At 39.7% G+C, this 24113-nt stretch overlaps 1 protein-coding gene across 4 annotated transcripts in view; it reads right to left on the bottom strand.

Moving 5' to 3' along the window:
* Positions 1–24113, bottom strand: part of mocos (molybdenum cofactor sulfurase) — a 135750-nt gene that overhangs the window by 23905 nt on the left and 87732 nt on the right. For all 4 annotated transcript variants that reach the window (XM_073054297.1, XM_073054296.1, XM_073054298.1 and 1 more), the window contains 2 exons: positions 14100–14262; positions 6888–6975 (listed from right to left, as the gene is read on the bottom strand). In XM_073054297.1, coding sequence (XP_072910398.1) covers positions 6888–6975; positions 14100–14262 — 251 coding nt within the window. The remainder of the gene's footprint in view (positions 1–6887; positions 6976–14099; positions 14263–24113) is intronic.

A 24113-nucleotide genomic window follows, 5' to 3' on the forward strand; every position in this document is an offset into this window, starting at 1 on the left:
GTAATGATTCAGAAATTGCAGACTTAATTGAATTGATAATTTGTTTCATTTTCACAACATAAGAACATCAGCAGTAAAAATGTGGCAGGAAACTAATTCAACAAAAGCAACTCATTGGATTTTAGTGTTAAAATAGCAACAAACAAAAAATGCAGGATTTTCTTTTATGTAGAAAACACAAGTGCGGATATAATCTGCCATGCTCACAGGATTCAGGAAATATTTGTTTAAATCAGAAACTACAAAAATGTCACTCCATTCTTTAAAAAGGAGAGAGAAAACCAGTGATCTACATTACTATCAACAATATTACTTAGGCAAAAGTTGTACAAATCCAGCATCAAGGATAAAATGACTGAGCACTGAGGAACACATGAACAATCGAAGTATGGAATTTTGAAGGTTCTGACTAGCCTGGCATTGAATGCTTCAGAAGGGGAGATATCTGTGGATAAAGCTGGAGAACCATCAGTTTCAAGAAAGTGCAGGACCCCCAGAGCTTTGGCCAGCTTCAAGGAAATGCAGGAACAGAAGCCTTGGTAAGTTCCAAGTAAAGCATGAAAAACATCACTTTGTGAGTAAAATGCTCAACCACAGGGATTTCTGAATGGTCAGAAAGTGGATTATTTAAGTCTTATTATAGGAAATATCTGACTCCAGGCTGCTCACTCTCCAATTTCAGATCATTCTTGCTTTAAAGACTTCCATTATCCGCCCTTGATCTATCCATGTGCCAATATAATATGTAGCCAATTTTCAAGCTTTCTTCATAATGATGAGATAACTAGACAGAATATTCAGAGGGATAAATTATGGATTTCCCAGAATAGCACAAAAATAAGATGATGACTTGACTGATGCAATGCACGAATCAATTTCTTGATATAGAATGCAGTGAAACCTGCATTAAAATTCCAAATTTCTGTCTATCTTGCTTGTTTTCTTGTCTTTTCACTTTTATATATTCACACCATTGGCTCTCTGTTACCCCACATTTTGTAAAGCATCTGGGTCACTCTTCTATTCACTTTTCATTTCCAAAATGCCCTAATTCACACTTGTTTTCATAAGCTGCATCTGCCACATAACCCAACGAACCATAGAATTATCTTGCATTATTTAGTTTTAAGTTCCATCAAGCAACTTTTTACATCCTGTCCAAATCATTTACCTAAATAGAAATAAAAAAGAACCTATCACTAATTTTAGTCCTGAAAATTTGTGCCCATTCAATATATCATTGCTGCTGATACATATCAGATCTAAAAGCCAAATGGTATACAATTTCTTCAGAATAATTTCCTTCCACATCTAATATCATTATCATTACAATTAAGGACTAAAATTACAATTCTCCAAGATGTGGCCAGCAATAACTTCCTGGTGCAGAATTTCCTTTTCAACTGAAAATTAGGGAAATTCCTACACTTCGCCAATAAATTTCTTTTATTTTTTTTTCTGTAATTTATTTTTTTTATTGAAGTTTATCATCAAACAAACATTTCCATAAGATGTATTTCAGCCTTTGTACATATATATCATATAATCATATATATCACAAATCTCCACAAAGTATTTATCTGAGGTATACACTTATAGAAAAGAGTGGAAAGAAAAAACAAGCAAAAGGGAAGAACTATGTACAAGTAGGGAGTGATCTTTTTTTTTACAACAGATTCATTGATTTGTGAGAATAAAATCAGGCCTATGAGGCATTATGTAGTTAAACCATTTTTCACAGTATGAATCAAATTGTTCCAGCTTATGGTTAACAGATGCTGTTACCTTCTCCATTTTGTAACTGTCCATTGTAATTTCCATCCATGTATTTAAAGTTGGGCTTTCCTGTGACAACCATTTCCTAGTAAGAGTCTTTTTACCAGCCACCAACAATATATTCATTAAATATTTATCTCTTTTCAACCATTCTTGAGGTATATATCCAAAATATACGGTCTTACTCTCTAAGGGTATTTCACATTTAAATATATCTTGTAGGGCATTGTGTATCCCCCTCCAACAGTTTTTGATAACAGGGCAGTCCCAAAAAATATGATAATGATTTGCATTTTGATTTCCACAATTTCTCCAGCAAACAGGGAGGTTACTATCATAATGGGATTTCTGAGAGGGTGTAATAAAATATTTTATCAAGTTTTTCCATCCAAACTCCCTCCATTTCTGTGAACTGGTACACTTCCATTGATATCGCCATATTGTTGCCTATTCTTCCTCAGATATAATTATCCCTCCTTCCTTCTCCCATTTTGTTTTAATGTATGAAGTCGAATGTTTTTCCATTGAGCGTCATATGCTCAATATGTTGGTTGCACCAACATACCACAGCTCTCAACTGTGCTGCAAAATAATAATCTCTAAGAGGTAGGCCCCATCCCCCCCTTTTCCTTTGCTAATTACAAAGTTTTGAGACAAACTCTAGGCCTTTTACCCTGCCAAATATACCTTGATAGCATCTTGTTCCATTCATTGAATTGATTTTGATTAATCTCTATTGGTAAAGTCTGAAAGAGATATAACAGTCTGGGCAGTATATTCATTTTAATAGACTCAATCCTTGAACTGAGATTGAAAAAAGGAATCAGGTTCCATCTTGCCACATCTTCCTTAATTTTTTTTATATAAAGGCTGATAATTACATTCTGATAATTTTGCCAAATCTTTTGGCATAATGATGCCCAAATATTTGAAAGACTCTGTCTACCATGCCCAGGAGTATTGACTTTCAATTTCTCTTGGTGGGCTATAGTAATATGAAAGTAATTGGGTTTTATCTATGTTGATCTTGTATCCTGATAACAGACCATATTGTTCAAAGGATTGCATCAATTTAGGTAAAGAGTAGGTTGGTTGCCCTAGATAGATCAAAATGTCATCCGCATAACAAGCCAATTTATGCTCTGTCCCTTTAATAGTAATTCCCCTGATATCTTCATTTTGTCTGATGTATTGAGCTAATGGTTCCAGATATAACGCGAAGAGTAGTGGTGACCATGCACAACCCGGTCTCGTGCCCCTTTCTAGGGTAAGACTATTTGATAAATATCCATTGATTTTAATCCTAGCGGTAGGATTGTCATATAGTGTCTGTATAGTTTTAATAATTGTGTCTTGGAAATCAAATCTATGTAAAACTCTGTAAAGAAAATTCCAATTAACCGAATCAAATGCTTTTTCTGCGTCCACGCTTATCAATATTGCTTCGATTTTATTTTTTGTATATGATCCATAATGTGAAGTGTCCTTCGTATATTGTCTTGTGTCTGGCATTGTCATATAAAACCTGTCTGATCATTACATATCAGTAAGGTAGAAACTCCTCTAATTGTTTGGCCACGATGGAGGTAAATAACCTATAATCTATATTAAGAATGGATATTGGTCTAAATGACCCTCATTCCATTTTATCCTTGCCTTCTTTTGGTACAGCTGAGATTATCGCTTCCTTCCAACTGGGTGGCATTTGTGCCTTTTTTAGAGCCCAGTTCAGTTTGGGGAGTAAAACAGGAATTAACTCCTTTTAAAATTCTTTGTACCACTCTGCCGTATACCCATCTGATCCTGGTGACTTGCTTAATTTAAGCCTACTAATTGCAGCTTTTAATTCAACTTCAGTTATGTCAGCAGTCATCGTTCTATTTTGTTCTTCGCTTAAAGTGGGTAACTCGACAGAATTCAAGGTGGTGTCAATTTGGGTTATGCTTCCCCCTGGAACTTTGGGATATAGAGTTTTGTAAAACACTTCAAAAGCTTCTTGAATTTCACTTAGCTTATTTTTTATCATTTTCGTTCTTGGGTCCCTCATTCTATGAATTGTATTTTCTGCTATCTTTTTTTTCAGTTTCCACACCAGTATTTTCATAGATTTCAATCCACTTTTATAATGTTTCTGTTTCAGAAACATTAAGTTTTTCCTGATTTCTTGCGTAGCCAAATTATTTCATTCCTAATTCTTTTAATTTCCTCTAATGTATCCTGTGCCAAATTCAATTTGTGTTTTTTCTGTAGTTCCTTCAGCCTATTTTGTAATTCCTCTAATGTTTTATTCCTTATTTTTTTCTTATATGAAGATATCGCTATAATTTTCCCTCTTAAGACCGCCTTCAGAGTATCCCATAAAATGGGAGGTGAAACCTCTCCATTATCATTAAATTATAAGTAGAGACCAATTTCTTTATTAATTTGTTCCTTAAAGTACGGATCATTGAGTAGACTTGAATTTAGTTTCCAAATAGTATTCTTTGGTTGTAGGTCAAAATCAATAGATAAATGTAAGTGACCATGCACCTATATATATATTGTCCCAATTCCTCAGGTGTTTATTTTGTCTTTGTCTTTTCCAAATGTCATGAAATAGTCTATTCTTGTATATACAGAATGGGGAGCAGAATAATGAGTGTAATCCCTTCTGTCAGGGAAAAGGTCCCTCCATATATCAATTAAACCAATATCCTCAAAAAGTGTATTGACCTTCTTATGTAAAGATTTTGTTTCATAGGCTTTTCTATTGGAAGAGTCTAAGTTTGGTTGTAATTGTAAATTTAAGTCTCCCCCACATATCATGAGACCTTCTGTTTCCGTTACCATAATATCATAATTTTCTGAAAGAAACCAATATCACTTCCTGGGGTGTGTATATATTCAATAGAGTAACTGAATTGCGGTCTATATTCCCCCTAACCAGATTATATCTGCCTTCTTTATCTCCCATTTCGAATACTTTTTCAAAATTTAGCCTACTTGAGATAAGAATAGCAAACTCCTCTCCTATGTCCTGATTTATATGAGGAGAAAAACAGTGAAGCCCATTCTCTTTAGTTTTTTATGCTCATTATCACTTAAATGAGTTTCCTGTAAATATACTACATGGGCTTGTTCTTTTTTCATTTTGGATAAAATTCTCTTACGTTTGATTGGATTTAATAGCCATTTACATTAAAAGAAATGAATTTTACCTTGTCCTTAGCATCTGTATTACTCCCTGAACAAATAAGAACCAAGAAACGCAAATAATAACAAAAATGGCAACAAACGTGTGATTCTAAGGCTGAGGTCTCTAGTAGATGACCCTGCATTGAGCTAGAGGAAATGTCTAGCTGTTTGGGATAACCTCTCCCACTTGTGAGTTGAGGGCCCCCATTGCAGTATTCATAAAAGTCAGTGAACAAATCCATTACACAGAAAAGATTTTCCTGTGTACTCCTCCTATATATACACACATATACACACACACACACACACACACACATTACACATATATGCACACATATATATATTCTCATTTTGGTGGGGAAAAAGGAGTAAGTGAGCGAATAAAGAATAACAACTAAGTAATATAAAATCCACATTATAATAAGTATTTCTCGAGATAGGTATATCACCGTGCACTTTTGCTTCCCTTTAGCTTCTCAACATTTTTAAAGTTACCCAAACCTTATGGCTCTTCTGAAGGGGGTGAGGACTGTCTTTGGGAAACTCCCGGTCTCTTCCTGACATATTTCTCTCGGCCTCCTTCCGTCTCCTGCCTTCTCGTTTCTCGCATTATTTCCCAAGTGGAGCGGGATAATTCTTCAGTCAGGCTTTCACTCGTTTTGGTCACGCTGACGGGCAACCCTCTGGCCTTCATGTCTGTAGTCGCCTCTTCCACTGTCTGGTACAACCGCGTCCCGTTGTCATAAAACACTCGAAGTTAGTAGGGTACAGAGTTTGAAATCTAATCTTATCTTGCTTTAGTACTCGCTTTACTTCGGAGTATTCTTTGTGTTTCTGGAGGATCGCGGGGGGGGGGGGTAATCTTGGTCGAAACATATTAATTTATCCTCTAAAAACACTCTCTTCTTACCCCAGGCCCTTCGTAGAATCTCTGCCTTGGTGCTGTACTGAAGGAATTTAATTATTATTGAGCGTGGCTTTCTATCCTGGGTAGGTTTTGGGACTAACGTGCGGTGGGCTCTTTCGACTTCCAGCTTCATAGCCGGGGGCAGATCCAGCACGTCCCGCAGTAACTTTCCGACAAACTCCGTCATGGACAAGCCCTCCGCTCCTTCGGGAATGTTGTAGATTCTGATACTTTTCCGCCGTGATCTTCCCTCCAGGTCAAGCAGTTTACCTTCTTGGTGATGTATTATTTTTATTGTCTTGCTCAGTATCTATTCCACGTTTTGAACGCGATCTTCCACCTTCTCAATTCGAGTGTCTGCCACCGCTATTTTTTGATTAACACTGGCGAGCTCTGCCTTAATATCACGGAGCTGCTGCTTTATATCTTTATGGACCGACCTCCATTATTTCTTTCAGGATTTCTAAGACATTCGCTGCTTTGACTGAATGAGGCCCAGCAGCCGCCTCGCTAGCACGCGGTTGGGTAGGAGAGCCGCTTGCTGAACTCCTCTCGGACGCAGGCTCTGCAGTGTCGTTTTTTTTATTTCCATTTCTTCTCCCCATTCTTGCTCCTCTTTTCAGTTCAAATATTTCAAGAAATATTATATTTGATGGGTTAACGGGGCTTAATATGCATTTTTCCGGAGGAGCTAGTGACTTAAGTTGCCATTCTCGACGATGACATCACTGGAAACCTTCGCCAATAGATTTCATTGGGAGGATATTAAATATGTATCAAAAAGCATTTCCTGTTTTCATTAAAGTCACAATTTCATCCTCAAAATCATTTCAAGTTATATTTCTTTAATGTCAGTTTTGCAACAGCATGTTCACACTCAATGTCCAATGTGCTAATCAAGTAATTCAATAGTAGTCCAGCTTGCCCCATTGACTGAGATCATCCAAGTTCTATTCTCAATTGCAAATAGCATAAATCTGACTTATGATAACCACATTCTAGATTGTGCAGGTTTGTCTTGGCTACTCACCGGTCTCCACAGACTTTAGTTTGACAGAACTGAAGTGCACATTCTTCTCCAGCTTCTTCTTCCAAAGGCACCGTTATAGCATCCATTCCTGAAGAAGTGAAGCACATTAGCCATTAATGATCTGATATGTCAAAGATTTACTTCACAGTCCTTCCAAAGTCACTTTTGACATTATCTCAAGATGATGTCCTTACCAGCCACATTCTTCATTACAGAAATATATGCAGACATTGGAAATGAAAACTTAAAATGCTGGAAGTACATAGCAGGTCAGGCAGCATCCACAGAGAGTGAAATGAAGTTTGTGTTCACAGACAGAGGGCCTTTAATCAAAATATGCTGATGAGAGGCTATAATGAACATTCATTCACTCCAAACATTTTGTCTTCATGTAGATGCCGCCAGACTGCTGTCTGGCTACGGAATATCTGCTGATACATTGCATACCAAATTTGTGCAGGACTAAATGTATAAAGATTACTGTGAACATAAGGAACACTCTTTTACCTGTTTAATTACTTTTGCTTCTTATTTTACAAAGGAGAATTGAATAGACTAATTTAAAATGATAGCTGGAACTGGGTAGGTAAGATGGTAAAAATAGGGCCAATGGAATTAGGGTTACATTTTAATATCACATGTACCTAGAGGATTAGGGTCATGAAAAGTTTCATAAATCATAGATGGGCAGCTGAAATTTATTGCCTGCAATACCTGCATCATGTAGGAACTTCCAAACATTGTTACATTGTAGGAGCACTCAAATGCAGGAAGTGTCTCAGTTATTCAAATTCAACACAGATTGCTGCGTTTAGAGGCAATGAGAGCCACTGCAATGCCTGGAAAAATCTGAATTTAATGAATCAAACACAATGGCCACTTCATTAGGTACACCTGCTCGTTAATGCAAATATCTAATCAGCCAATCATGTGACAGCAACAATACACAAGTAGAGCTTCAGATGATGGTGCCTAACAGTGACTTCGTTGCTTGCATGTTCAGAAACAGTTCTATATATATTTAATATCTCTTTTATTCCTTTTCAGGGTTCTTTTGAAGACCCTGACCAGGAGTTACATGCTAAATTTGGTTCTTTGCTGAAATGGGACCCACTCTCAGGGCTTTATGACTGGTTGCTTTTCGATATGCCAAGGTTGCAGCCTGGAACACTAGCGCGCCTTCAGGGTGCCGGATTTTCGTGGCTCTGGAGGCGGGTGGATTCGAGGTCGGTGCCGCTGCCTGGTGTGTTGTGGGAGTACATGGAAATCGAAAACAGTGAGTTGGCTGCTGTGTGCCTGGAGACCTGAGACCTTTGGGCACAAAGCTCAGAAAAAGTGACACAACAGACTCTTAACACCATAAATTAGAAAGTTGTTTGGTTATGTCTTCCCTCTCGCTATGAAACGGGGACACCTCTTTTTCCCTTATTAAGGAGAGAGAGAGCCTGTAGTATGTCGAATACCGGGTGAATGAGTAGTCTTTGGAGTACTGCAAGTCTGTGTCTTTATTGCATGCTTTGCTGCATGCTGGAGTGCTCAGTGAAAGCTTTTTTGCTGGTGGGGAGGGAGTGTTGTTGCTTTGCTGATGCTTATGCATAGGAGGGGAACTGGGGGGACTTTGGGGTTCTAACATTTAATTGTCATTCATTCTTTAGGGAACTCCTCTATTTTCCTGGATGTTTGCGAAGAAAAAAACTTTCAGGATATATATTATATACATTTCTCTGACATTAAATGTACCTATTGAAACATAAACGTATGTAGACATAGTCCTGCTAAAGGGTTTTGTACTCGTTTCCTAGATCCTGCCTGGCCTGCTGAGTCCCTTCAGCAATTTGTGCATGTTACTCCTATCTCCAGCATCTGCAAATTTTCTTGTTTGTAGACAGTCTAAAGCCGAAGCTTAGTAGGGTTAATGGTGCCTAATGACGACTCCTTTGCTTGCATCTACGGAAACAGCTCTATTTCCATCTTTAATATCTCTATTTTTCCCTTTCAGGGTTCTTTTTAAGATCCTGACCTGGAGTTATACGCTGACTATGTCTCCCCTCCCGGTGTGAAACGGGGACACCTCTTTCTCCCATAGTAGGGAGAGAGAAAACCTGTGGTATGTCGAATACTGGGTGAAACGTGGTTTTTGGGGTAAAAGCAAGTCTGCTTCTTTGTTATTATTTTGCTCATACTTGAGTGCTTGGTGGTGGTGCTGATGCTTTTTTTTGCTGGTAGGAGGAAGGGGGATTGTCGCTTGCTGCCACTTACACGTGGAGGGGGAGCTGGGGAGGAAATTTGGGGTTCTAACATTCAACTGTCATTCATTCTTTGGGGCACTCCTCTGTTTTTGTGGATGGTTGCGAACAAGAAGCATTTCAGAATGTATATTGTATACATTCCTCTGACATGTACAATTGTACCTTTGAAAGTTCAGTTGTTGTTCAGACTAAACATCAGAATGGGGAAGAAATGTGATCTAGGTGATTTTGACCGTGGAATGTTGGTGGTTTTTGTATCTCAGAAACAATCTATCTCCTGTATTTTCTGCCATACTTTACAATGCCCTGAATAAACTTTTGTTTTGACTGTGAGCTTAACTATGGACTTACTGTCTAATGAGTCAGTAGAAATATTATAGCTGTCTCCAGATCTAACTTTTAACTCATGAGTGACGTTTAGTTTCAATACCTTGGCTATGTATCTGTAATTCATTCCAAACTCATTGCTCCTGGCTATTTGTTTGGTATGCTCATGTAAAAGTAGAATTCTGCTTAAAAACATATCTGTACTCTGCTGCTAATTATTCTGCTGGTGATTGACATTCAGTAATTAGCAGCTGCTAACCCTGGAAGTTCCCATTGCTCTTTGCAGCTTTTAATAAAAGTTGGTTAAGGAAGAGTGCTTTGTTCAGTGGTCCGAGAAAGTAAATTACTTTGGAACACATAATTTTCAACAGATCGAAGAATTGTTACTTTGCAAGGAAATGCTTTTCTCTCCCAACCTATGCCCATCAGTTTTATTTTGGTGGGGAACTTTGTAAAATGCCATAGATGCTGAAAATTTGAAAGGTTAAAAGACATTGGAAACATCAGGCAGAATCTGTGGAAAAGAACAGATGGTGGCAGTTTAAGTGCAGACTCTGTCAGAAATGGAATGGGAAAGAGAATAAAATCTATGCATTCAGGAAAATAAATAGAACAAAACCACTTGGGTAAGAATAAAAGACAGTAAAGTGGCAAGACATATGTTTTTAAAAAAAAAAAGACAAGGAAAGAAATAAATTGAAATAAACATTTCACTCTAAATAAACGATACAGAGAAGCCAACAAGAGAGTATGCATATTTAAAAAGGATTGCTGTATTGGAATAATTATGCGAAAGCAAAGCATCACACTAAAACAGGTTCCTGTACCTAACAGTGTTGTCAATCTCACTGAATAACCTCACTGCTGGTGGAACGCTACTGTTGACAACTTGCAACTCTTAGATATCCCTTTCCCATAATCTCTAGAATACCAACAAACACTAGGACAGGTGGACATTTAGGCCTTAAGTCCAGTGACCAATAGAATGACAATGACCAGAGCCCATTTATCTCTCTGGACAGCTTTGTAAACCTTTCTTCTTGAAGTACCAATCTGGCTAATGTGAAAGTGACATCAAAAGGATTAGATAGATAGATAGATACTTTATTCATCCCCATGGGGAAATTCAACTTTTTTTCCAATGTCCCATACACTTGTTGTAGCAAAACTAATTACATACAATACTTAACTCAGTAAAAAATATGATATGCATCTAAATCACTATCTCAAAAAGCATTAATAATAGCTTTTAAAAAGTTCTTAAGTCCTGGCGGTTGAATTGTAAAGCCTAATGGCATTGGGGAGTATTGACCTCTTCATCCTGTCTGAGGAGCATTGCATCGATAGTAACCTGACGCTGAAACTGCTTCTCTGTCTCTGGATGGTGCTATGTAGAGGATGTTCAGAGTTTTCCATAATTGACCGTAGCCTACTCGGCGCCCTTCGCTCAGCTACCAATGTTAAACTCTCCAGTACTTTGCCCACGATAGAGCTCGCCTTCCTTACCAGCTTATTAAGACGTGAGGCGTCCCTCTTCTTAATGCTTCCTCCCCAACACGCCACCACAAAGAAGAGGGCGCTCTCCACAACTGACCTATAGAACATCTTCAGCATCTCACTACAGACATTGAATGACACCAACCTTCTAAGGAAGTACAGTCGACTCTGTGCCTTCCTGCACAAGGCATCTGTGTTGGCAGTCCAGTCTAGCTTCTCGTCTAACTGTACTCCCAGATACTTGTAGGTCTTAACCTGCTCCACACATTCTCCATTAATGATCACTGGCTCCATATGAGGCCTAGATCTCCTAAAGTCCACCACCATCTCCTTGGTCTTGGTGATATTGAGACGCAGGTAGTTTGAGTTGCACCATATCACAAAGTCCTGTATCAGTTTCCTATACTCCTCCTCCTGTCCATTCCTGACACACCCCACTATGAGCCAACTCAGAAATATATAAACGAAACAAAAATAAGACCATAAGACATAGGAGCAGAATTAGGCCATTTGGCCATCGTCTACTCCGCCATTCAATTTCTCTGCATCTGTTTTAAATGGATGCCCCTCTGTTGTGAGGCTGTGCCCTCTTGTCCTAGACTCTGCCACCATGGGAAACATCTTTTCCACACCTACTCTGTTTAGGCCTTTCAACATTCGAAAGGTTTCAAGCAGATCGCCCCGCATCCTTCTAAATACCAGTGAGTACAGGCCCAGAGACATCAAATGTTCCTCATATGATAACCCCTTCATTCTTGGAATCATCCTTGTGAACTTCCTCGGAACCCTCTCCAATGCCAGCACATCTTTTCTTAGATGAGGAGCCCAAAACAATTAATACTTAAGGCAAGACCTCACCAGTGCCTTATAAAATCTCAAAATTGATCCCTACTCTTATATTCTAGACCTCTTGAAATGAATGCTAACATTGCATTTGCCTTCCTCACCACCAACTCAACCTGCAAGTTAACCTATGGGGTGCTCTGCATAAGGACTTCCAAGTCCCTTTGCATCTCAGAGTTTTGGATTTTATCTCCATTTAGAAAATAGTCTGCTCATTTATTTCTTCTAACAAAGCGCATGACCATGCATTTTCTAACATTGTATTTCTTGCCCATTCCCCTAATGCAAAACAATGTTGGAAAATGCATGGCTATGCACTTTGGTAAAATGTAACTGCAGATGCCAGATATCCAAAATAAAAAACAGAAAATGCAGGAAATACTCAGCAGGTCAGCAGCATCTGTGTGAAGAGAAACAGAATTAACATTTCAGGTTGAAGATCCTTCATTGGAACTCAGAAAGAGAATTTGGTTAAACTATGGAGAGAATAGGGGAGGGGAGATGTCTATGATGGGTAAATCTAGAGTTCAGGATTGCCCCTGCAGAATTAACACAGGTACTCTGCAAAACAGTCATTCAATCTTCTTTGGTTTCTCCAATGTACAGAAATCACACTGTGACACTGGGAGGTGAAGAGGAAAGAACAAATGCATTGGCTGCTTTTGCCAGGGAAAGTGCCATTAGAAAGGAGTGGTTGGGGGGAACAGAAGAATGGACCAGCAGAGTCCCAAAGGGGATAATCCCTGTGAAATGCTGAGAGAAGAGGCAAGGGAAAGATGATTCTGCAACTGGAATGTCCTTGAAGGTGGCAAAAATCGTGGAGAATGATCTGTTGAATGCAAAATTGTAGTCAGCTGTAAATCTTCATCCAGTTACAATTTGATGTATTTTTTTTTTAAAAAGTAGTCCAAATCCTTTACAAAACACATACACCAATAATAAATCCTGGTCCTTCTGTGAGACTCAGGAAAAAAAAAAAAAAAAAATTTTGTCCATAATGAAACTCATTTAATAAATCTAGATTGTGCAATGTCAAGATGCTTTAACTATAGATGGACATCAAAACTGTATAGGAAAGAAAGAACTGGTCTCTCCTATCCTGGAGAAAAGACAGTTACCATTGACCTTATCAATGCCTTTCATAATCTTAAGTATTTCAGTAAGGTTGACCCTCAATGTCCCATATTCCAAGGAACTTGTTTACCTCAGTCCCTCTGTTCCTTTACACTCCCTACTGACCTACTAAGTCCTATGCTGGTCCACTTTCCAAAATGCATCACTTCACACTCAGGCCACACCTTGGCCCACTTCCCTAACTGATCAAGATCCCCCTGCAACCTACAATAACTTTCACCATCAATAAATGTCTCTAATTTTGTGTCATCTGCAAACTTACTAACAAAGCTTTTCGTATTCACATTCAAAATATTTATTTAAATAACAACAAGGGTCTCAACTCTGATTCCTGCAACCAAAGAGACATGGTAGTGTAGTCATTAGCACATCACTTTACAGAGCTAAATCAGGGTTTGATTCCCATCTCTATCTAGAAGTTTGCACATTCTTCTTGTGAATATATGGGTTTCCTCCAGGTCCTCCAGTTTTCCTCCCTCATTCCAAATACATATGGTTAGGGTTAGTGAGTTGTGGGCGTACTAGGTTGGTGCCGGAAGCATGCTGACACTTATGGGCTGTCCTGCACATTGCACATTTGAACGGAGATACAGTGTAAAGATTTTTACTCCTCCTGTATCTGAAGGATATAAGTAATAAAATCAATTCAATTACTGATTTGATGTAAAACAATGCAATTCACTGTGTTCTAATATACATGACAAATAAAGCTAATCCCTCACCAGTCTCTTACTAGCTTCCACTCTGAGTAACAATATTCAATCACCATCCTCTGCTTTTTACCTCTGGGCTAATTTTGAATCTAGTTTCTGTGGCTCAGGACATTGATGGCCCTAAGGGGACCTATTCTCTCCCCAGCCATCATTTTTACTGTTAAAATAGCTATCGAACATCTTGGGATTTTCCTTAACATTCCCTGCAAGGTCCATCTCGTATCACCGAATACTAAGTTCCTCATTCAGTAACAACCCTATAACCCTAAGTGGAAAAAGTATTATGTTCTTCTTCCCCCTCCCCCCCCCCCCAACACACACACCCACCAACTTAAGTGAGTTAATTAGAACAAAAAATCTGAAGGAAAACAGAACAAGTTTCCAGTATTTGAACTGGCTTTTCCCAACAATAAAGATTAAAGATCCCAAGAAATGTTATCGTTGCTAACCTTCTGCACTGATGGTCATGATTCCTTGTTCCAGGTCCAGGAATGGATGAATCAGACACAGCCTGGGTTCCTGCTTTTGACTAAGACAGATACCATTGTGGTTGGCAATCATCCAGACACGGTCATACAGTAGCCCGTGTTTTCCAACAGGCCACTTCTTAACCTGTAAAACAAGCAAAAAGATCCAAACTGGTGCAGTATGGTCGGCTGTTGTGTGCTGTTAGCACTGCACGAAGTCATGGAAGTAGCATCAGTTATATATGATTTATTTACACGGTGTAAAATAGGATAGCTATTTAACTCCTGAGGAATGACCCCAATAGCTGTTGTTCAAAAAATAATTCTTAAGATATAATCAATGCTGTCAAATTTGTTCATTACTGGGGTTCTTGAGAAACATTACAGAGCCAATCACGGATTGACCAGACTAAATAAGAATGGCATGTTTCCTTCCCTAAAGGATACTAAGCATATCAGATTCTTTTCTATGATAATTCAATAATTTTGTTGTCCCTTTGGTGCCATATATTGTTTTTCTCTTTTTAACATGCAAGGAACAATTACAAGAAAGTCAAAGGTGAACAAGACACAAATAAATACAAGTATAGATAAAGCTAAGTATGGACCTTGTGCGTGTATTAAATTGGAGCAAGGTAAAATGTGAGAGCATGAGGCAGGTATGAGAGGAAGTTAATTAGGAACAGCTGTTTTTGGGCAAGTCCACATTTGACATTCGGAGGGTGTTTCAAGATCAACTGCACAGAGTACAGGACGGGTATGTTCCACTCAAAAGGAAGGACAGGGATGGCAAAGTAGGAGAACCTTGGATGTCATTGTATGATGTATGAAAAGTATATGAAGTTTAGGAAGCTAGAATCAAACAGAGCCCTTGAGGATGAAATAGAAGCCAGAAAAGAACTCAAGAAGAGAATTAGGAAAGCCAGGAGGGCCATGAAAATCCTTGCCAAGTATAATTAAAAAGAATCCAAAGGCAATCTATGCATACATCAAGAGTAAGAAGATAACACGAGGATAAAGGAGGGAACATTTGCTTGGATGTGGAGGATATGGGTGAGGTCCTTAATGAACACTTCACATCAGTACTTACAAGAGAAAAAGGATGTGGAGGATATAGAAATCAGTGCTGAACATATTAATATGCTAGGGCATTTTGAGGCAAAGGCGGTGGCAGTGTTGGGTCTCTTAAGGAGCATTAAGGTGGATAAATACCCAGGGCCTGATGGGATATATAGGTTATTGAAAGAAGCAAAAGATGAGATTGCTGGAGCCTTGACCAATATCTTTGTGTCCAGTCTAGCCACAGGAAAGGTCCTGGAAGACCAGTGAATAGCTAATGTTGTTCCATTATTTAAGAAGGGAACAAGGAATAATCCTGAAAACTACAGACTGGTTAGTCTCATGTCGTAGTAGGCAAGTTACTGGAGAGAATTCTTAGGGATAGGATTTATGAGCATATGGAAACCTCTGGCCTAATTAGGGAGAGCCAGCCTGCCTTTGTGTGGGCAAGGGTGATTGATAAAAGTAGAGCTGTGGATGTTATTTGCATGGATTTTAGTAAGGCATTTGACAAGGTCCCTCATTGGAGGCTCATCCAGAATATCAAGATGCATAGGATCCATGGTGAATTGGCCATTTGGATTCAGACATTGCCCACAGAAGATAGAGGGTAGTGGTCAAAGGGACTGAATTCTAGCTGGAAGTCTGTGATTAGTGGTGTATGTGACGTAAATAAATGACCTGGATGAAAATGTAGATGAGTGGGTTAGTAACTTTGCAAGTAATACGAAGATTGGTAGTGTTGTAGATAGCATGGAAGACTGGCAAAGAAAACAATGGGATATAGATACTTACTGGAGTTGAGAAGAACAGAGAAATCTCATTGAAATGTATCAAATGTTGAAAGGCCTAGAGTGGATGTGGAGAGGATACTTCTGATAGTAGATGTGTCTAAAACCAGAGGGCACCATCTCAGAATACAGTGATGCCCATTCAGAACAGAGATGAGGATAAATTTCTTTAGTCAGAGGATGGTGAATCTACAGAATTAGTTGCCATGAATGGCTATGGAGGGCAAGTCATTGAGTATATTTAAAGCAGAGGTTGATAGGTTTTTGATTAATCAAGGCATCAAACGTTACAAGGAAAAGGCAGGAGGTGAGGTTGAGAGCAATAACAAATTAGCCATGATGGGATGGACCAATTCTGCTCCCATGTCTTATGGTGTAGATCAGTTGCAGGTATGGGTGGAGAAAAGGCAGATAGAGTTTAACCTGGTCAAATGTGAATTTTTACACCTTGGTAGGTCAAATGCAAAGAGGTATTACACTGCTAACAGCAAGATCCTTAACAGTGTTGATGAGCAGGGGGATCTTGGTCCAAGTTCGTAGCTCCCTGAAAGTGGCTACACAGGTTTGGAGGGTAGTTATGAAAGTATATAGCATGCTTTCCTTTATTAGTTGAGGCAATGAGTTCAAAAGTCATAAAGTTATAAACTCTAATTAGGCTGCATTGGAAATATTGCATACAGTTCTGATTTCCCCATTGTAGGAAGGGTGTTGAGGCTCTGGACAGGGTGCAAAAGAGGTTTACCAGGATTTTGCCTGGATTAGAAGGCATGTGATGTAATGAGAGGTTGGACAAACTTGTGTTTTCTCTGGACCTGTGGAAGCTGAGGAGAAATCTGATAGAGGTTTATAAGATTTTGGGAGGCATAGATAGAGAAGACAGATAATATCTTTTGCCAAGAGCTGAAATGTCTAATGCCAGTGGACATGCATTTAAGGTGAGAAGAGTTAATTTCAAAAGACAAGTGAGGGGGTAAGGTTTTTGAATTTTTTTTTAATATATAGTGGGTGCCTGAATGCACTGCTTGGGGTGGTGATGGAGGCAGTAACATTAGAGACTTTAAGAGATTTTTAGAGACAGGAACATGAGGAAAATGGAATAATATTAATATTGTGTAGGCAAAGGAGGTTAGTTAGCCACTCTATTACAAATTTAATTCAGCACAACATAGTGGGCCAAAAGGCCTGTTCCTGTGCTTTACTGTTATATGTATGTTCTAAACAAATCCACAAAATTTGGGACCATCCACATCCTCACAGGATGAAAGTCAAACTCAGTTGAGTTTATTGCAACCTGCACAAGTACAATGAAAACCTTACTTGCTGCAGCATCACAGGCACATATCATTCACAAAAAAAAACAAATTATGCATAAATTATTCACAAGAAACACAATTAGAACAAAAGACCACTTGATTGCAAAATGATCAAAGTGATCTTTGTGTTGCTGAACTGTATTGATTAGCGCCTTGCCAGTCACTTCAAGAACTGCATGGTTGAAGGGAAGCAGCTGTTCTTAAATCTGATGGTGTGGGACTTCTAGCTACTGTACCTTCTGCACAATAATAGCTGCAAAAAGTTGGCATGGCCCAGATAGTGAATATCTGATGAAGTCTTCTTGAGGCAGCACTTCCTCAACAGTGAGGAGAGTCTGTGATGCATTGGGCAGGGTCCACCACTCTCTGCAGCTTCATGTGTTCCTGTGCATTTGAACTGTCGTACCAAACCATGATGCAACCAATTAGAATACTTTCAATGGGATGTCTGTAGAAGTTTGTTAAGAGTGTTCAGTAACAAGCCAAGCCTCCTTAACCTCCTAAGACATTAGCATGTTTTTCCTATCATTGAACTGTTTCTGGGCTCAGGAATTTAAAGTTTTTGACTCTCTCCACTGCTGAATCCCCAATGTAGACTGGAGCAAGTTCACCCTCCTTCCCCTTCCTGAAGTCAACCATCAGCTCTTGAGTTTTGCTGACACTGAATGAGAGAGGTTGTTTTTGGACACCACTCAACTAGATGACCTCTAGTAAACTGACTCATCGTCACCTGTGATTCATCCAACAACAGTAGTGTCATCAGTAATTTGAAGATGACTTTTGAGCTGCAGTTAGCTACACAGTCAAGTGTGTGCAGGGAGTAGAGCGGGGAGGAAGTACATAGTCTTAAGGTGCACTTGTATTGAAATCAGCAAGGATTGAAGTCTGCTGATGAGGAACTTGAGCCAGTTGCAGAGGCAGGTACAGAAGCCCAAGTCTTGAGACATGATGATAAGTTTGGATGGGATGATTGTGTTGAAAGCCAAGCTGCAGTCAATGAACAGCAGTCTGATGTACGAGTTTCCATGGTACAGAGCATTGGACAAGTCAGAGAGATCTGCTTTTGACCTTCTGGCAATAGGTAAATTGGAGTGCATCCAGGTCATTTCTGAGTCAGAAACTGATTCATACCATAACCAACCTCTTGAAGTATTTCATTATTGTCGATATATACAATACCTTGAGGTAGTCATTGAGGAGGATCACCACACTTCTGCACTAGCACAATTGAGGCTTTTTGAAGCAAGTGGGAACATTAGACAACACATGGAAGAGGTTGAATATTCTATAAATAGTCCTCAGCCAGGTACACCGTTTGGACCAGACCTCTTTCAAGGATTCACCATCTTGAAATGTGTCCAGAGGCTTGCCTCACAGAATGAAATTAATTGTCGTCTGGAGATAGGGTGTCTCATGGTTTTCCCTATCAAAGCATGAATAAAAGGCATTAAGCTCATCCACCAGTGATGGGTCATTGCCAATAATGCATCTGATCTCTCTTTGAAGGAAGTTATATCATGCAAGCTCTGCTATCACTGTTGACCATCCAATTGTGATTCCAGCTTAGTCTAAAGCTGCCTCTGTGCACTCGCAATAGTGTTCTGGAGGTCAAATCTAGACTTCTTACAAGACTCCGAATCACCAGTCTAAATTGCCACAGAATTAGCCCTCAACAGATTATAAATTTCCTGTTTATTCTGGACTTCTGGCTGAGGAAAAGTCAGTGTAATTGTAGATACACACTTGTCCATACATGTCCTTAAAAGGTTGGAGATGACTGTTGTATATTCATTTAGGTCTACTGACGAATCCTTGACAGTAGTCCAGACCACTGACCTGAAACAATCCCATATTCTCTCCTTTGCTTCTGTTGTCCAGCTGTTTGTGGTCCTCTCCACCAGTGCCGCGCTCTTCAGTCTCTGTTAATAGGCAGAAGCAGCAGCCAGGTGGACAAACTTACCACACTGAAGGAGGGGTCTGGAATAGTGTGGGTTTTTGATGGTAGTAACGCAGTGGTCAAGTGAGTTGAATCTCTAGCATTGCAGCTGATGTGTTGTTAGCAGTTAGGCAAAGAGTCCTTCAAGTTAGCCTGATCAAAGTCTGCCACTCCATTCTTGTTGACTACAGCACTTACGCACATAAAACATGTAAAATCAAGTTTTCAGTATTCTGCAGGTCATCCTAGTGTTCTAGGTGATTTTTTTTCACCAGCTTACAATTATTTGCCGAAGTGTGAGGAGCTGAGCAAGAGCAGGTGATCTTGACTAACATAAAATGTGCTATTTCTGTACTCCAAGTCAATTGAAAGGAGCTTTTACTGATTTATAACTGCTTTGGAAATAGTGCTAATGCAGTAAGTTCCAACAGTACTTGCAGAGAGTTTGGTAATATAATAGCAAACAAAGGGAGATATCCTTCACTTCGTAACTGAGAAAAACTGCTTATGGTTAAAAACAAATGTCCATCAGGAATATGGACATAACTTAATCATAAATAATTCATTACAAGTTGGCTGCCACAAACATTTCAACTAACTGCTTTATTCCAAAATCAAAGTACTGAAAGTTGTAAACCATTAATTATGGGAAGGTATTAAAGGATTTCACCCTGATATGTGAAGCTATGAACTGCCAGTTTGAGATATTTTGAAATGTACTCACTTCTGTGGCACTAAGTAATTAAACAGCAAACATGAGTCATTGTCTTCTACATTTCTTTCCAGACAGCAATAGTTATTCTGGACATTCAGATGAATCTATTTGAGATTACCATGCTAACTTCTTATGCTCACTGACTTCTATGCTGTTTTTAAATGGAATTATTTTCTGCCTGTTACATTTCAGAAACAACTTCAAAGCTTTTTAGATAAAGTGTTCAAATTGAAAGTGTCAGATCAAAATAAATGCGAGAGAGCTTCACACATCCTCTGATTCACAAAGCCAAATCACCAGCACATGTTTGAAGAGAAAATAAGAAAGAACAGAAATCACATCTAATTTGAATGAAATCTTATTTTTCAAGGACTTGGTTCTTTACACGGAGATATTTCTGTGGGAAATTTGACCCATCCACTTGTTGGCATGAATTAAATTGGTATAAATCCTACTAGTACCATCTCTCTGAATTCCTGCTGATACTATCTCCCCAAATTCTGATAGACATCGCATTTGTAGATTTTGTTTTGCACAGATCCCACAGAAATACAGTCCAGTTGGTCTATTCAGTAGATAATCGAAATGGTTGCAGTGGAATAACTGCTCAACTGATACTCAAATTTTGTTCAGCCACTGAAGTAACACCGTCAGTTTGATTGAATGAAGAAGAGAATAAGTCATCAAGTTGAGTTAGAGAGAACTGAAGAAAGTCGATAACAGCTTGCTCTGATAAAGCTAATGCCAAATTGGATTGAATAAAATTCAATGCTGTTCATATAATTCAGAAACAGGAACCTTGTCCAGTTTAATTACGTTTGCACATAATCCAATCCCAGGCTCAAAGTTCATGTAAAAACACCATCCCCTTCTCTCAATTCCACATCTGCTCTCAGGATGAGGCTTTTCATTCTAGAATGAAGGAGATGTCCTCCATTTTCAAAGGAACTGGCTTCCCTTCCTCCACCATCAATGCTGCCTTCAACTGCATGCCTGCCATTTCACGCACGTCTGCTTTTATCTCATCAACCCGCCACCCTACCAGGGATAGGGTTCCTCTTGTCCTCACCCATTACCCCACCAGTCTCGGTGTCCAGCACCTAATTCTCTGAAACTTCCACCAACTCCAATGGGATCCCACCACCAAGCATATCCTTGCAAGCGATACAAATGCTACACCTACCCCTACACCTGCTCCCTCACTATCATTCAGGGCCCTAAGCAGTCCTTCCAGGTGAGGCGATACTTCACCTGTGAGTCTGTTGGGGTTATATACTGTGTGTAGTGTTCCCGGCGTGGCCTCCTGTATATCAGTGAGACCTGACGTAGATCTGGAGACCACTTTGCCGAGCATCTACCTGAGAAGGCAGGATCTCCCAATGGCCACCCATTTTAACTCCACTTCCCATTCTGATATGTCTATTCATGGTCTCCTCCACTGTCGTGATGAGGCCACACTTGGGTTGGAGGAACACCACCTTATATTCCATTGGGTAGCCTCCAACCTGATGGCATGAACATTGTTTTCTCGAACTTCCGGTAATGCCCCCCAACACCCCTCTCCTTCACCATTTCCCATCCTCTTATCCTTCTCTCGTGTTATCTCCTTGCCTGCCTATCACCTCCCTCTGGTGCTGCTCCCTCCAGTTCTTTCTTCCATGGCCTTCAGTCTCTTTCACCAATTTACTTCCCAGCTCTTTATTTCATCCCCTCCCCCTTCAGATTTCACCAAACACCTTGTGTTTCTCTCTCCCCTGCCCCCCACCTTTTAAATCAACTCCTCAGCTTTTTTTCCTCCAGTCCTGCCGAAGGGTTTCAGCCCCAAACATTGACTGTACTCTTTTCCTAGATGCTGCCTGGCCTGCTGAGTTCCTCCATTTTGTGTGTGTTGCCCAGTTGTAAAACGTTCTGTAAAGTTAAATAACTTGAGAATCTGTTTCAAGTACAGTTCAAACATAAAAACCCTCAGTCCGTAAGGATACATCTGAGCTTGGTCCCACAAAATCTTCAGTCCAAGGGTTTTGCACTTTAGTATTTCCCTTGAAACACTGATTGGATTGTGTTCTCTTCGAGATGTCAGACTTTTCCCTTACTGGGTCCCTCCAAAGTTTCCTGACTACCTTTACTGTTTAAGCTGGGTTACTTTCTGAAGTTTTTCCTGTTCTTTACACTCCCACTTGAAGTGTCCATCCTCTCCACAGCTGTAACAGAAAATACCAGTCGCTTCCCTCATCAAAAGACCTCTTTCAGCAGCATCCCTCTGTTTTGGATGGGTCAGGTTTCCTATCAGACTTGTTATGCTTAGCGGCAGCTCTAGTTAACATCAACCGAGATACCTCCACTTGCAAGTTTTTCACTTCATCTTGCAAAATCTCCACTTGCTTGGCATCAGAGGCTACTGCTGAGGACTTCGACCAACTGGTGGAGGCCTCCCTCTCTACCATCATATTTTCTTCCTCTCTTAATTCTCCGAGCAGCTCAACAAACAAGGGAGGGAGACCTTATCTTATAAGACATTCGAATGCGTAGAGCAATCACATCGCATGACAGTGCGCCCTTCACAACTTGCTCCATCCTTAATCGATTTATCTCAGCCAGCTGAATGGCCCCTTTACAAGCAACGTAGCTGAAAAGGTAGGCAGACAGCTTTTCTCCTTCCTCTGGGAATGTGTGCCTAAACTTCATCACAAGATCAGCTGGGCTGCCTGTCATGCCAAAAACATTTTGTAATGCTTGCATGTAGTTCACAGACATGATCGACGGGATTTTCGCCCTTAAGGACCTCACAATCTCAGCATCTGGACCTTGTCAACTCTACCGGTCTCTGTTTCTTCATACTGCCACTCATCCAGTAACTGATACATCTGCTCAGCCCAAGCCTCATATTCTTCCCAATCAGGAGTAGGCTTGACCCCAGAGAACACTCTTAGCCTATGATAATCTTAGCTTTCAACGGGTACAATTTGGATTTATCCAAAACCAGCTCAGAATTTAAATCAACTGCTGAAGGGCTCATTTGACCTTTCATATCAGACAACTCCTCTCCCTCATTCCACAGAAATGAGAACAACATGTCTTTAAAGTCTTCACCCTCAGCTAAATTCGCCCCTTATCTAAAAGAATGGGCTGCCCATAGGCCTGCCTCTCCAGGCTCCCCTATCTTAATGGGCAATACAACTTCAGTCACGTCACTGGTAGCCTGGACTAACACCACATCCTTACCAGCTGATTGATCAAAATGTCACTCAATCAGCATAATTTTCCCTAATACTCTTATTGAACTCAGCACTTGAAGTAGCAGTTCATTGGAAATTCTAATATCCACCCTGCTCAGAACATAAGAATTGCATATCGATATCCTCTTCGAATTGCACCAAACCTTAATCCCTGTGGCATCCATAATAAAGTACCTTACTTACAATGCACCCTACTTTCCACAAACACTAGTTTAAACACTGCTTAAACACACAAATAAACCACTTAATCAATCCTAAAACAGCATTCAAAGTATCTGAATCCCAGGCGAGCCCCCACAAACGTAGCCCTCTCACTGGGGTTTGTATACAAAACTTGGCTCATTAGTAAACACTGCTAACAACCACGTGACTCAGCAGTGAGAAGGTCACCTTACATAAAGAATATACAACTAGAGTCATTAAGATTTGGGGTTCAGCCAATCAGGAAAGTTGGGATGTTCTGATTAAGGAACATTGATTTTAGTGAATGCTGTGTAAATATTGATCACAGACAATTATTGGTCACCAAAGAAATGAAAATTCATACATTAGTGTAAAATTATAAATAAAGCGTATTTACCAATTTTTCAACTTTGTCAGTTAACAGAAGAAAGGTAAAAGGGTCCATGCAGTTAAATTAATCTAATTCTGCACATAAACATTGGACTTATTTCTGTAGTAGCTAGATGTATCACTTTACTCAGGGCGCTGAATCCCCATCACCAACCACAGGTAGAGTTTCCCTACTTGGAATCGTTCATCACACAACGCACTCGTACCCAGACAGTCCTGACTGGCTGACACAACATTCTTACTTTGGTCAACACACCTCCTTATCTTTAGCCAAAGCCAGAAGACTCTTACCAGCAGGACACTCGACTTTACAGAAAACTGATAAAATAAAAATCTCACAGCATAGCAGTAGAAGTCTTACCCAGGGCATTAC

Source organism: Hemitrygon akajei, chromosome 8 (genome assembly GCF_048418815.1).
Source record: "Hemitrygon akajei chromosome 8, sHemAka1.3, whole genome shotgun sequence".
Classification (NCBI taxonomy): domain Eukaryota; kingdom Metazoa; phylum Chordata; class Chondrichthyes; order Myliobatiformes; family Dasyatidae; genus Hemitrygon; species Hemitrygon akajei.